Source organism: Anomaloglossus baeobatrachus, chromosome 1, assembly GCF_048569485.1.
Source record: "Anomaloglossus baeobatrachus isolate aAnoBae1 chromosome 1, aAnoBae1.hap1, whole genome shotgun sequence".
NCBI classification, from domain to species: domain Eukaryota; kingdom Metazoa; phylum Chordata; class Amphibia; order Anura; family Aromobatidae; genus Anomaloglossus; species Anomaloglossus baeobatrachus.
Window position 1 is genome coordinate 151,309,395 of NC_134353.1, and position 15,892 is coordinate 151,325,286.

At 46.6% G+C, this 15,892-nt stretch overlaps 1 protein-coding gene across 2 annotated transcripts in view; it reads left to right on the forward strand.

The window, feature by feature from the left end:
* PDLIM3 (PDZ and LIM domain 3) overlaps window positions 1–15,892 on the forward strand; it is an 82,685-nt gene that overhangs the window by 58,504 nt on the left and 8,289 nt on the right. The window contains exon 5 of one of the 2 annotated variants that reach the window (XM_075347128.1): window positions 4,577–4,831. The exons of the other annotated variant lie outside the window; for it this stretch is intronic. Coding sequence (XP_075203243.1) covers window positions 4,577–4,831 — 255 coding nt within the window. The remainder of the gene's footprint in view (window positions 1–4,576; window positions 4,832–15,892) is intronic. 2 annotated transcript variants of the gene reach the window in all.

Sequence of the window (15,892 nt, forward strand, 5' to 3'; positions counted from 1 at the left end):
CATGCTGCTTCTTTTTCAGCATGGTTTTTGACCACAAATATGCAAATTAAACGCTGCTGAACAAAAAGCAAAGTGCAGACAGGATTTCTGCTTTTCCCATAGACTTTGCTGGAAATCAAAAATGCATGCATTTTTGCCCAAAAACGCTGCTGCCAAAAACGCTGCAGAAACGCGGTAAAAAACGCAACGTGCGAACATAGCCTCATTCAAGCTGTTTATCCCATTGATGTGCGTGTCTTTGATTTAGGGATAAAAAAAATGTGTACTATTCATACAATATATAGTGGAACCTTGGATTACGAGCATAATTGGTTCCGGGAGTGAGCTCTTAAACCAAGTTACTTTTTATATCAAAGCGAATTTTCCCATAGGAAATAATAATAATTTTATTAATTTATATAGCGCTGTTAATTCCACAGCGCTTTACATACATTGGCAACACTGTCCCCATTGGGCCTCATAATCTAGAGTCCCTATCAGTAGGTCTTTGGAGTGTGGGAGGAAACCAGAGTACCCGGAGGAAACCCACGCAAACATGGGGAGAACATACAAACTCCTTGCAGATGGTGTCCTTTATGGGATTTGAACCCAGGACCCCAGCGCTGCAAGACTGCAGTGCTAACCACTGAGCCACCGTGCCGCCCGATAGGAAATAAGTGAAATGCAGACAATTCGTTCCACAACCCAAAAATATTTACTGTATTTATATAAACGCTTTACAGTAATACAATATAATGTACTGTATTAATATACAATTATTACAGTACACTCATACAAAATACAGTACAGTAAAAAGCATATAAAGCAAATTAAAGTGCACGATAGCTTGCAATAGAATTGTTGGTGTGTGAGAGGTACAGTACAAGAAATGTGCTCTACTGGTTAGCAGAAAGAAGGTACAGTGCTATATACACACATGCAAATTGATAGAGATGCTATATAGTATATACTGTACTATGGTATTCTGTATACAGTACATATGTACATACCTCCAGTGCAGGTAAGAGTGCAGTGAAAGGATGGAACCGGGTGCATGCATGTTAAGTATTTGCTCTTATTGCAAAGCATTGCTCTTATACCAAGTTACAAATTTTTAAAAAGCTTTGCTTCTCTTGCAAACCCTTCTCAAACCAAGTTACTGTTAGGCTGGGGCCACATGGGGCACTACTGCGATGCTCGCATGAGACTCGGCTCACGCTGGCAGCCGAGTGTCATGCAAGCGTGCCTGCATCTGAAGTCCGACCCTGCGAGCGGACCTCAGCTGCGGGGGGCGGGCCGGCGATGCGGAGGGGCGGACCAGCACTGCAGAGGGGCGGACCGGCATGGAGGAGGGAGGGAGGGATTTCTCTCCCTCTCTCCTCCATAGCCGGATATTGTGATTCTCGCTCTGCACGCACGGTACACCGGTATACCGTGAGTGCAGTGCGATTTTTCTCTCGCCCCATTCACTTGAATGGGTGCGAGAGAAAGAGTCTCAGCTTACAATCGCAGCATGCTGCGATTGTTTTCTCGGTCCGATTAGGGCTGAGAGAATAATCGCTCATGTGTGCTGTCACACAGGCTAGAATTTGTCCGAGGGGAATGCGATGTTTTATCGCACTCCACTCGCACCGATTTTCTCGCCGTGTGGCTTAGGCCTTAATCCAAGGTTCCACTGTACTGTCGAAAAGGTTTCAGCATGTGTGGAAAAACTCTACAAAGTAAAATGCTGTAAAAAGTAAAATTATTAATAGTTTATTTTTATCAATTAACAAAATGCAAAGTGAATGAACAGAAGAGAAATATAAATCAAATCACTATTTCGTGTACTCGGTGGTTAGCACTATAGTCTTGCAGCTCTGGGGTCCTGGATCAAATCCCACCACGAACAACATCTGCTAGAAGTTTGCATGTTTTCCCTGTGTTTGCGTGGGTTTCATCCAGGTTCTCTGGTTTTCTCCCACAATACAAAGACATAATAATGATAGGAAATTTAGATTGTGAGTCCCAATGGGGACAGGGATGATGATGTCTATAAAGCGCTGTGGAATTAATAACGCTATATAAGTGAGTAAAATACATAAACAAATTAAAAAACACTCTTTATCTTCAAAACAGTGTTAGAGCATCTATTCATCTTGAAATTTTCTCTCCAGGAAAGGAGACAAACTGTAGCGCCACCTATTGGAAGTAGCAATCCTAAAAGTCAAAGTGGCCTTTTCATATGACCTAGGATATATGCCAGATCAGAATCCCAATTTGCAGACATGGTGTTTCGGGGTGATTTTCCCTCGTCAGTGCAAAGTGTGGGTATCTGGTCTGGCTTATGAGAAGCTATGTGGGGACCACGGGGGAAGACTATTCTCCTTATGGAGACCTGACAAACCAGTCTGGCTGTCAGTGGTAAGGGGACTTATAGCTGCAATGCCCCTCTGGAAATTATTCAAATTGTCTCTCCAGAAAAGGAGACAAACTCTAGCGCCACCTATTGGAAGTAGTAATCCTAAAAGTCACAAGTGGCCTTTTAACAAGCCTTTTCATATGACCTAGGATATATGCCAGATCAGAATCCCAATTCTTGGTCACTTTTTTGTTTGAAATTTGAAGGACCTAATCAGGGAGGTTGTTACAAACATCTTAGATAACTAACCACAGATCTTCGAATTGTGCAAATCCTTGTGTCTCTTCAGGTAATCATGGGCAGACTGGATGATGCTGGGATCAGAGCGCCGTTGGGCCCATATCATCACTTCCAGGACTCCTTGTTCTTCTTAACACTGAAGATAACTCTTAAACTACTCCAGCTGTTTTTTGTTTTTTTTTTTCAATGCTGGAGTAGCGCTGTAAATCTAAGCCCACCTGCCCCTGAAATGTGCTAAACTTCAAGTAGCTTCACCTTTTACTACTACTGCTCCGGTCCCATGGCCCCATCTTGTGACTGTAACTTTTGACTACCCGGAAGTCAGAAGCTATGTTACAATCTCTGAATGCAACTCTATGAGAGCCAGAGCAAGGCTCGGATAGAAATGTATTGAGTTGTGACCTATGGCGCACTTCATGAAACACTGAATCTGCCGGCAATAGGTTACAAAAACAGGAGACCGACTGAGGCAGTGGCAATAGAAGATGAAGGTGATTATAAGACAGGGAGCAAAGGACTTATATTTAAAGCACTACTCCAGCAGTGCAATAAAAATAAATGCTGGAGTGGTGCTTTAATGAGATTGGCTGTGTGTTTGGAGTTGTTGTCCTGATGCAGAATACATTTACAGTCAGACACCTCACTGATGATACGACATGATGGATAAGTAGCGGACTGGATTCTAAGCATTGAGGACACCAAGAACTGGGCACCTTTGAGGATCATAGATACAATGGTCAGCCAAGGGCACTTAGTGCAGCAGATGAAAGACACATCATCCTCACATTCCTTTGAAATTGGAAACTGTCCAGCAGTGCCATCAGCTCAGAACTGGCAGCAACCAGGGGACCCAGCTAAGCACATTTAATGTTTGGAAAAGTCTGGCTAGAAGTTGTCTTCATGGAAACATTGTGGCTATGTCATATAGTCCACATGAAAGAAGGCCAAATTAATCTACTGAATGACCACCTAGGAACTGGGGTGCAGAAAATGACATAAGGTGCTCTGGATTGACAAGTGATATGTGAAATATTGGGCTGTAAGAAAAGGCAGTTTGCTCACTGAACGACTGGATGAATGAGTGTCAATGAATGTCGGAAAGCAGCAGTTCAGCAAATGGAGATGCAATTTGGTCAAGATTAATGGTGTCTTTAAAAATACAGGCAGAACCTACCATTATTCAAAACCATCCGGGAGGCATTGGATTGGTTCCAAATGTACTGTGCAGCAGAACAACAAGATCCTGGAAGTGATGATATGGCCCCCACAGAGACCTGATCTCAAGATCATTGAGTGTGTCTGAGATTACATGACTGGTAAGGATCTGCACAAGACGAGATCCACAGAAAATCTATGGTTAGTTCTCCAAGATGTTTGCACACCCTCCCTGATGGATTGATGCTTTGATATTGCTTTGAAGGGAAAGTGTGATCACACCAAATATTGATTTGTATTAGATTTCTCTTTTGTTCATTCATTTTGCATTTTGTTAATTGATCAAAAATAACACATTAATACTTCTATTTTTAAAAACATTCTTAATTTGCAGATTTTTTATATCCACTATGTGTGGGTTTATATACACATATAGATCCAATTTCTAATTCCTCATTCACCTGCATGGGAAAAAAAAGGCAACCAATCAATAAAGCATGCCACAATTTGTTCACATATGGCTGCACACCGATTTAATAAAATAAACTAAAATGAGAAAACAAAGGCTGATATGGAATCCTCCTCAGGATAACCACAGCACCACATTGAACACTGCAGAGCCATAATCTGGCTGTGTGCATGGGGCCAGAGCATTAGTTTCCTCACTATGTGCATGCCTCCATCATTTCACTGATTGATTTAACATGTATGCATGCCACGTATTCTTACCACACTTTGGCTAATACCTCTGCACCTCTTTAACTTTTTCCTTCCTACTATGTCACTGGCTGTGTAACACAGTGGATGCAGCACACCTTCAGGCTTTGACCCTGGCAGTGGACGCAGTACCCCCTCCACAGTCAGCACTATAGATCCTGGTGAGCTGAAAGCTGCCTCCAGAATTGCACCTAACATTCCTCTGGAAATGGAGCTTCCTGGTGTGAAGATTGTCCATGCACAGTTTAATACACCGATGCAACTATATTCTGATGATAATATTATGGAGAGTCTACATGGCCAAGTTTCCACCATCTTGGGGGAGAAACCTCAGATGAGGTACACGGTATTTCAATTAGCATTGTGTTATAGATGTGATGTGACATACAGAACCTTTACATTCCCATGAGTAAGGAAAAGTAACTAACTGAGATACCGAGGCTAGTATGCACAAAACTACCTTAATAGGGCTCTTTATGAGAAAGGCCGCGCCCACTAGACGGCTGCACCTACTAGTCGGACACGTACATAACATATATTTGTATTAAGTGAGGTTGGCACGATAGTCGGGTCCTTGCCATGAACATGCATATCGCACAATTTCAGCTTAGAAACTGATGAATCCTCGCAGCACACAGTGTGTGCGCTGGGTGGCTTCATAAGTCTGCAGTCACATAGAGTGATTGCAGATTTATTATTTTAGACTGGGCAATCCCTTTAAAGAGAATCTGTCAGGTGATTTTCTAGTACAATACTAATGTTATCTTTAAATAGGGCTTAAGCAGCTCTAAAGGCCCCGTCACACTAAGCAACATCGCTGCTAACGAACAACTTTTGTGACGTTGCTAGCGATGTTGCTGTGTGTGACGTCCAGCAACAACCTGGCCCCTGCTGTGAGGTCGTTGGTTGTTGCTGAATGTCCTGGGCCATTTTTTAGTTGTTGTTGTCCCGCTGTGAAGCACAGATCGCTGTGTGTGACAGCGAGACAGCAACAACTGAATGTGCAGGCAGCAGGAGCCGGCTTCTGTGGAGGCTGGTAACCAATGTAAACATCGGGTAACCAAGAAGCCCTGTCCTTGGTTACCCGATATTTACCTTTGTTACCAGCCTCCACCGCTCTCACTGTCAGTGCCGGCTCCTGCTCTGTGCACATGTAGCTGCAGCACACATCGGGTTAATTAACCCGATGTGTGCTGTAACTAGGAGAGCAGGGAGCCAGCGCTCAGTGTGCGCTGCTCCCTGCTCTGTGCACATTTAGCTGCAGCACACATCAGGTAATTAACCCGATGTGTGCTGTAACTAGGAGAGCAGGGAGCCAGCGCTCAGTGTGCGCTGCTCCCTGCTCTCTGCACGTGCGGTGGTAACCAAGGTAAATATTGGGTTGGTTACCCGATATTTACCTTAGTTACCAAGCGCAGCATCTTCCACGCGGCGCTGGGGGCTTGTCACTGGTTGCTGGTGAGCTCACCAGCAACTTGTGTAGCGACGCTCCAGCGATCCCTGCCAGGTCAGGTTGCTGGTGGGATCGCTGGAGCGTCGCAGTGTGACATCTCACCAGCAACCTCCTAGCAACTTACCAGCGATCCCTATCGTTGTTGGGATCGCTGGTAAGTTGCTTAGTGTGACTGGACCTTAAGGGGTGCTTCACACACAGCGAGATCGCTACTGAGATCGCTGCTGAGTCACGGTTTTTGTGACATCATTAGCGATCTCGCTGTGTGTGACACTGAGCAGCGATCTGGCCCCTGCTGTGAGATCGCTGCTCGTTGCACACAGCCCTGGTTCGTTTTTTTATTGTTGCTCTACCGCTGATAAGCACACATCGCTGTGTGTGACAGCGAGAGAGCAACAATCCTGAATGTGCAGGGAGCAGGAGCCGGCGTCTGACAGCCTGTGATAAGCTGTAACCAAGGTAAACATCGGGTAACCAAGGTGGTTACCCGATATTTACCTTCGTTACCAGCCTCCGCAGCTCTCACGCTGCCAGTGCCGGCTCCTGCTCCCTGCACACGCTAAGCTAAGCGGTGTGCGCTGGTAAACTAAGGTAAACATCGGGTAACCATACCCGATGTTTACCTTAGTTACCAGTGTCCGCAGCTTCCAGACGCCGGCTCCGTGCAAGCGCAACGTCGCTTGCACGTCGCTGCTGGCTGGGGGCTGGTCACTGGTCGCTGGTGATATCTGCCTGTTTGACAGCTCACCAGCGACCATGTAGCGACGCAGCAGCGATCCTGACCAGGTCAGATCGCTGGTGGGATCGCTGCTGAGTCGCTAAAGTGTGACGGTATCCTAAGGCTGGGTTCACACATAGCGACAGCGATAACGACGTCGCTGTTACGTCACCATTTTCTGTGACGTAACAGCGACCTAGTAAGTCGCTGTTATGACTGCTGCTTAGCTGTCAAACACAGCGACGCAGCAGCGATCATCACGTCGCTACATGTGCAGAGAGCAGGGAGCCGCGCACACTGCTTAGCGCTGGCTCCCTGCTCTCCTAGCTACAGTACACATCGGGTTAATTACCCGATGTGTACTGCAGTTACATGTGCAGTGAGCAGGGAGTCGGCAGCGTGAGAGCGGCGGAGGCTGGTAACGAAGGTAAATATCGGGTAACCACCTTGGTTACAGCTTACCGCAGCTGCCAGATGCCGGCTTCTGTTCTCTGCTCGCTTCATTTCATCACTCTCTCGCTGTCACACACAGCGATCTGTGTGTCACAGCGGGAGAGCGACAATAAAAAAACGAACCAGGGCTGTGTGTAACGAGCAGCAATCTCACAGCAGGGGCCAGATCGCTGCTCAGTGTCACACACAGCGAGATCGCTAATGAGGTCACTGTTGCGTCACCAAAACCGTGACGTAGCAGCGATTTCGGTAGCGATCTCGCTATGTGTGAAGCACCCCTAACTGGAACAGTAAGTTTTATTGCTGTACCTTCTCCTGTTATCTTGTTGTAAGCTCCAGTGTGAGGTCATAACTAATCAAGCATATGTAAATACAAACTGAATTTGCACTGCTGCTCCCACCCATTCTCCCTCTCACCTCTCAGCAGTATTAGTAAATGCACTGGGAGGTGAGTAGGGGGAGCAGTGAATATGCAAATTGTATTTACATACACTTGCCTAACTGTAATGAGACACTGAATTCTCAAGAACATAAAACAAAATAACAGAAGAATCTAGAGCAATACAAGTTACTGATCCTAAAAGGTCTGCTTGAGCCATATTTAAAGATAACATTAGTATTGTAATAGAATATCATCTGACAGAATCCCTTTAAGCCCTACATATTGTAAATGATCACAATTTTACACAACCATATTACATCTATGGATGAAACGATAATGTAGTTCTAAATAGAATAATGTCTGTAGCTGTCCATTTTCTACTGTCAAAGATCTGCTCTTGGCTGGGGACTGAATCACTACAGTGAAAATGCTAAGATAGAGAATATCAGGGTGCAATATCCGCTGTAAAAGATGTCCTTTTGGATCATACCTTAAGAACCTTTGGAGCTGTTGAATGTCAATATGACATGTCAATATATGTAGTCATAGTAGACTAAAATGATGCTTGATAGCCACTTTTGGAAACATTGTATATTACTTATATAGTATTTTACAAAATGTCTGAAAAGTATTTTTGAAAAAGGGTTTTTATTAAAAATGTTGCTTTGATTAGCTTTTGCAACTGATTTGTATGTTGTCTATACAGTCAGCCATACAATGCCACTCACAGTAAGAGCTAAAGTACTTGTCTGGTGGCCTGGGTCTCTAACCCCTCTCACTCCTCTTCTCAATTAGGCTAAAAGATGATTTATGACTAAATCCAAACTAAACTTTGATTTGGTTAAAAATCAACTTAGACGGTTATTCAGAAGAGGAGAGAGTGAGCCTGGAGACCCAATATTTCAATTAAAAGTTATCCACTATTATGATATTGATGACCAGACATTAGAATAAATCACCAGTATCAGATTGATGATGGTCGCCCAGCACCCGCACTGATCAGTTATCAGTTCCCATAGGCGCCAAATGTAAACAGTGTAGAGTGGAACACCACCTCTTCTTCACCCGGTTTAGTGCCTGCTTGGTACCAGACAGGGCAGGGCCTCCATGACAAATATTCAGTATCATAGTAGTAGACATACCCTCTAATAAAATGCCATTGCAAAAATATATTAAAAATATTATACGTTTTCCTCCTGTACTTGTTAGTACAGCTTTCATAAAGTGCTGTGCATAAATAATAAATAAAAGGATGGATCTCACCCGATACGTCTCCCAAGTAGATCAGACGCCACCGGAAAACCAAAGGCGGAAGAGAGCAGAGTTGGAAAATGGGGGGGGAAATTCAATAAATCCTTACCTCTGTCGTGCCCAAGCAAAATACCTCCGCCCTTACAAGGGCAGCACCCAAGTCAGGATAAACTACCCCAATGGGAATACACCCCTTCCAACGCGTTTCCCACTGGCCATTAGCACGCATGCAGAAAGTGAGCTGTGTGTGAACACATATGCCACAAACGTGCTTTGTGTTGTATATACCTGCCATTGCAGGTTATACGTTCTAGTTCTCCCCTGATGAACTCTCTGATAACGTGGAGAGGGAAACGCGTTGGGAGGAGTGTATTCCCATTGGGGTAGTTTATCCTGACTTCGGTGCTTCCCTTGTAAGGGCGGAAGTATTTTGCATGGGCACGACAGGGGTAAGGATTTATTGAATTTGCCCCCCCCCCCCCCCCATTTTCCAACTCTGCTCTCTTCCGCCTTTGGTTTTCCGGTGGTGTCTGATCTACTCGGGAGAAGTATCGGGTGAGATCCATCCTTTATTTTTTATTTATGCACTGCACTTTATGATCTGTCGGTTTTAGACAATTAATATTAAAAGTTATATTTTAATCCTTGCTATACTGTTACTAACATTAGGATTTGGGCTGTACCTTTTTGTCTGTGAAGCAGGATTGCTTTTCTATCAGTACAGCTTTCCTCAAACTGCACAGCTCTTCTGTTCTCAGATGCTGATGAAGGGGCATGCAGCCATTGTTCTCTATAAGCTGTGAACTCTGAAATTGCTAGTTACAGTCTCTGCAGAGGGTTCTATCTGCAATTGTCCTCGTTAGGCCACATTCACATGTTCAGTATTTGGTCAGTATTTTACCTGAGTATTTGTAAGCCTAACCCAGGAGTGGATGAAAAATGCAGAAGTGGTGCATGTTTTTCCATGAGGCCTAAGGCACACGGCATGAAAATCGGAGCGAATGGAATGCGATAAAACATCGCATTCCACTCGGACCAATATTAGCCTATGTGCCAGCACCCATGAGCGATTATTTTCTCGGCCCTAATCGGACTGAGAATACAATCGCGGCATGCTGTCATTGTAATGCAATCCTAGTTTCTCTCGCACCCATTTAAGTCTATGGGGTGAGAGAATCGCACTGCGAGAGAATGGCAATAGCTGGCAACGGAGGAGAGAGGGAGATAAATCCCTCCCCTTTGCATGGCCGACCCTCCCCTCCTCAGAGCCGGCCCTCCCCTCCTCAGCACTGGCCCACCCCTTCTCAGAGCCGGCCCACCCCCCGTAGTAGAGGTCCGATCGCATCATCGGACCTCAGTCGCAGTGACACTCGCATAACACTCGGCTCCCGTTGTACTGCCAACGTGAACTGAGTGTCATGCGAGGATTGCAGTAGTCCCCTGTGTGGCCCCGGCCTTATACTTTCCCTCTAATTGTTCCATTTCTGATTTTGGCTTAGAAATACTGATGTAAAATATTGACCAAATAACATATGACCGCGACCTATACCTCATTATCAGCCTATTTTATCCCTTTTCTTTTTAAATGATTCAGCTAAGGCTGGAGTCACACTAGCGTATGGCATGTAATGTGAGAGCATCGGATGCGATATGCTAATGACCCCCGACTTAGGCTTTGCTGTGAACGTGGTCCGAGTGCCATGCGACTGTGACCCGATCTTGCAATCGGGTCATAGATGAGAGCGGGCACTGCGGAAGAAAGGGAGGGGTTAATCCCCCCATCTCCTCCATTGTCAGCCTATGTGTATATCGCACTGCACTTGGATAACATCCGAATGCAGTCCGATGTTTCTCTCGCACCCATTCACTTGAATGGGTGCGAGTGATACGGCTCTCGCAGAAAATCGCAGCATGTTGCGAAAAGCTGACCAACTACTCTCCCTCTTTGACTAACATTGGTCAGAGTGCAATGCGAGATTTTCTTGCATTGCACTCATTAATTTTTCACACTCGTCTGAGCGTGCCCTAAGAGGCAACATTGCATGTGACCTCACCAGGCTGTCAGTCTCCAATTGAATAAGGGCACGTACCCACGATCAGGACCCGCTGGGTCCTGGACACGGTGCGTCCTGACCTTTGGGGCTGCGAGTCTCCTCTGCAGGAGACCACAGCTGCCCGTGCCCAAGATCAGGGTTCGGGGCGCTGTGGTCTCTCAATTGTGTTCTCCCTACAGAGAATGCTTGCAACTCCACAGCAAAGAATTGACATGCTTTCAGCTTGGAAAGCAGCACCACAAGTTAGTGTTCACTGCGGGCTATACACGCATAGTGAGCCTGGAATTTCTATAAATCCCATCCACTTTGCTTGTGCTGTACAACGCAGTGTTTTGGATGCAGCGAAAACACTCTGCATCCAAAACGCTGCAAACACTGATCGTGGGCACGCACCCTTAGAGATTTTCTATGTGCAGCATTTTTCGTATTGAAGGAGGCCGATGGACAGTTGTGCTCTTTTGCGCCTCCATCAACAGTGATACTTAGAACAGGAGAGCTGTAAAGTCTGTGAAGAAAATTGTGCTATAAAAGAGGTGTTGCTTTACAAGGAGGGGAACCTGTAATACTCATATATTTGTAATTGGCACAAAATCAGGTCCTAAACACTTTTCTTACAATAAAAATAAAGTGGACAGCCCCTTTAAGTACAATAAATCTGGAAGAGAGGCAGAGAGGACCCTGTCTACAAGAGCCTACAAACGGCAATATATATTTTTTCCTACTGAGGGAAATCTAAGATTTATTTGAGTTTTTAAAAAAATGGAAGTGAAGCTTAAACAATTAAATCTGCTGTTAGCGTCATATACAGTGGTGTGAAAAAGTGTTTGTTCCCTTCCTGATTTCTTATTCTTTTAAAAGTTTGTCTCACTTAAATACTTCAGATCACCAAATAAATGTAAATATTAGACAGATAACACAAGTAAACACAAAATGCAGTTTATAAATGATCATCTTTATTAATAAGTGAAAAAAAAAAATCCAAACCTACAGGGACCTGTGTGAAAAAGTGATGCCTCCCCCCCCCCACCCCCAACTCTTTAAAACATAAATTAACTGTGGTTTATCTTTGGGTAGCTAAGTTCAATTTCCCCAGGCCTGATTACTGCCACACCTGTTATCAATCAAGAATTCACTTAAAGTTGACCTGCCTGGCAAAGTGAAGTAGACCAAAAGATCCTCAAAAGGTAGACATCATGCCGCGATACAAAGAAATTCAGGAAGATTGAGAAACAAAGTACTGTATTTTTCGGACTATAAGACGCACCGGACCATAAGACGCACCCTGGTTTTAGAGGAGGAAAATAGGAAAATAAAATTTTAAGCAAAACCTGTGGTCATGACACACTGTTATGGGGCGAGGATCTGCTGCTGACACTGTTATGGGGTAATGTCCCCAAATTCTCTACTAAGGTACCCCATCCTGGTAATGATCCTCCTGCCTTGTATATGATCCCCATGCTTTTATATATATATATATATATATATATATATATATAGTTCCCTCATCCTGGTATAGCCCCCATCCTGCTATATACTGCCATCCTAGTATGTGCTCCCATCCTGCTATATACCCCTTCCTGGCATATGGCCGCATCCTGCTATATACCCCCATCCTGGCATATGGCCGTATCCTGCTATACACCCCCATCCTGGTGTATGGCCGCATCCTAATATTTACCCCATCCTGGCATATGGCCGCATCCTGCTATATACCCCATCCTGCTATATGCCCTCATCCTGCTCAGAATATACCCCATCCTGGTGTATGGCCGCGTCCTGCTATATACCCCCATCCTGACATATACCCCCATCCTGCTATATGGCTTGCATCCTGTGGCACACAAAAAAATAACCGTTCATACTCACATTTCCTCACTCCCTACAGCATCGCTTCTCCTCCCGTCTGTGCCAGCAGCAGCGCCGCTGAGTGGAGCCGGCCACGATCCCTGCAGCATCGCGATGTCCTCCTGTCTGTGCCGGCTGCGGCTGTGTGTGGACATGTGACCACAGCGATGACGTCATCACTGTGCACACCGCTAGTCTCCACACACAGCCGCGGCCGGCAGACAGGAGGACGAGAGATGCTGCAGGGATCGTGGCCGGTGAGTATACTGATTCACTGCACCATGCGCTGTAGATGATACTCGGGGGGCACTGAATACAGCCGCACATGATCACTCCAGGCTGTGGTTGCCAGGGGGGTGATCATGCGGGCTGGCTGTTTAGTATGCACCCATCCCCTGCCCATCAACCCGCCTACATGTCAGCGCCGGCAACAGCTCTGAGGGATGATGGGCGGGAGGATGGGCGTGCATAGTAAATGAGCGGGCCCACGTAGTCACGGCAGGCAATGCTACAGCCTGCTCGTGCCCCTGATGACCCGCTCTACCGCAGCACCCTCATTCCTCGCATCCATGACTTACATTCAGATTATAAGACACACCCTCCACTTTCCCCCAACATTTGGGGGGAAAAAAGTGCGTCTTGTAGTCCGAAAAATATGGTAGTTGAGATCTATCAGTGTGGAAAAGGTTATAAAGCTATTCCTAAAGACTTGGGACCCCAGTGAATCACAGTAAGAGCTATTATCCACAAATCATGAAAATATAGAACAGTGGTGACCCTTACCAGTAGTGTCTGGCCTACCAAAATTACCCAAAGAGAATAGCAAAGACTCATCATAGAAGTAACAAAAGACCCCACAACATACAAAAGAACTGCAGGCCTCACTTGCCTCAGTTAAGGTCAAAGTTCATGGCTCCACTTTAAGAAAGAGACTGGGCAAAAATGGCCTGCATAGCAGAGTTCCAGGATGAAAACCACTGAACAAAAACAACATAAAGACTTGTTTCAGTTTTGCCAGAAAAAATCTTGATGATCCCCAAGACTTTTTGGAAAATACTGTGTGGCCTGACGAGACAAAAGATGAACTTTTTGGAAGGTGTATGTCCCATTACATCTAGAGTAGAAGTAACACAGCATTTCAGAAAAGGAACATCATACCAACAGTAAAATATAGTCGTGGTAGTTGAATGGTCTGGGGCTGTTTTACTGCTTCAGGACTTGGAAGGCTTGCTGTGGTGAATGGAACCATGAATCCTGCTGTCTACCAAAAAATCCTGAAGTAGAATATCCGTCTATCTGTTTATGACCTCAAGGTGAAGCGCACTTGGGCTATGCATCACGACAATGATCCAAAACCCACCAGCAAGTCCACCTCTGAATTGCCTAAGAAAATCAAAATTGAGACTTTGGATTGGCCTAGTCAAAGTCCTAAACCAGGTGTGGGGAACCTTTTTTCTGTCGGGGGCCATTTGGAAATTTCTACCAACCTTCGGGGGCCGCACAAAATTATCAATGTTTAAATGACCCTGCTATATTGGGTGAAGCAATTAATTAACTGGGGGCATGGGGCTGGGGGCACAGACACCACACGCGGGGCTGGGGGCACAGACACCACACGCGGGGCTGGGGGCACAGACACCACACGCGGGGCTGGGGGCACAGACACCACACGCGGGGCTGGGGGCACAGACACCACTGAAGGGGCTGGGGGCACAGACATCACTGTGGGGAGGCAGCACAGACATCACTGTGGGGAGGCAGCACAGACATCACTGGGGGGAGGCACAGACATCACTGGGGGGAGGCACAGACATCACTGGGGGGAGGCACAGACATCACTGGGGGGAGGCACAGACATCACTGGGGGGAGGCACAGACATCACTGGGGGGAGGCACAGACATCACTGGGGGGAGGCACAGACATCACTGGGGGGGGGGCTGCACACAGGACTGGGGGGGGCTGCACACAGGACTGGGGGGGCTGCACACAGGACTGGGGGGGGGCTGCACCACACAGGACTGGGGGGGGTGCGCACGCAGGACTGGGGGGGTGCGCACACAGGACGGGGGGGTGCGCACGCAGGACTGGGGGGGTGCGCACGCAGGACTGGGGGGGTGCGCACGCAGGACTGGGGGGGGTGCGCACGCAGGACTGGAGGGGTGCGCACACAGGACTGGGGGGGTGCGCACTCAGGACTGGGGGGGTGCACTCAGGACTAGGGGGGTGCGCACTCAGGACTGGGGGGGGTGCACACAGGACTGGGTGATGGGCTGCACATAGGATTGTGTGGGGGTGCACACAGGACATTGGGGGGCTGCACACAGGACTGGGGGAGGGGTGGACACAGGACATTGGGGGGCTGCACACAGGACTGGGGGAGGGGTGCACATAGGACATTGGGGGGCAGACTGCGCTGAGTTTCATGCAACTCTGAGGGAGAAGGTTTACAGAACTGGTGTGGGGAGGCACAAAGCATTGGGCAGGGCACATAGCAGCAGAGGGTCGGCGCTGGACTCACAGCAGCATTGCATTCACATCACCGGAGTGCAGGAGCCGGACACACTGCATCAGAAGGAGAAGGCAGGCACTGATCTCCGGAGGGCAGGGGGCGGACACACAACGCTGGAAGCTGTGAGGCTGCTATAGACCCGCCCACAATTGGCACTGGCCGACGGGAGAACACATTGCAGCACAAACAGCAATGTGTGGATTTAAAGGGCCGGCGGCAGCAAGACCGCGGTGACAGCACCAGCACTGCCTCCCCCGGGAATCTCCCCACCCCTGTGCCTTAATTTGATTGAGATGCTGTGGCATGACCTTAAAAAGGCGGTTCATATTCAGAAACCCTCCAATGTGGCTGAATTACAACAATTCTCCAAAAAGATGACTGGGTCAAAATTCCTCAAGAGTGTTGTAAAAGACTCATTGCCAGTTATTGCACACGCTTGAATGCAGTCCTTGCGGCTAAGAGTGGCCCAACCAGTTATTAGGTTTAGAGGAAGGGCAATCAGTTTTTTCACAAAGGGCCCTGTAAGTTTGGATTTCTTTTTCCCTTAATAATAAAAACCTTCATTTATAAACTGCATTTTATGTTTACTTGTGTTATCTTTGTCCAATATTTATATCTGTTTGGTGATCTCAAACATTTACCGTATTTTTTGGACTATAAAACGCACCGGACTATGAGACGCACCCTGGTTTTAGAGGAGGAAAATGGGAAAATAAAACTTTAAGCAAAAAATG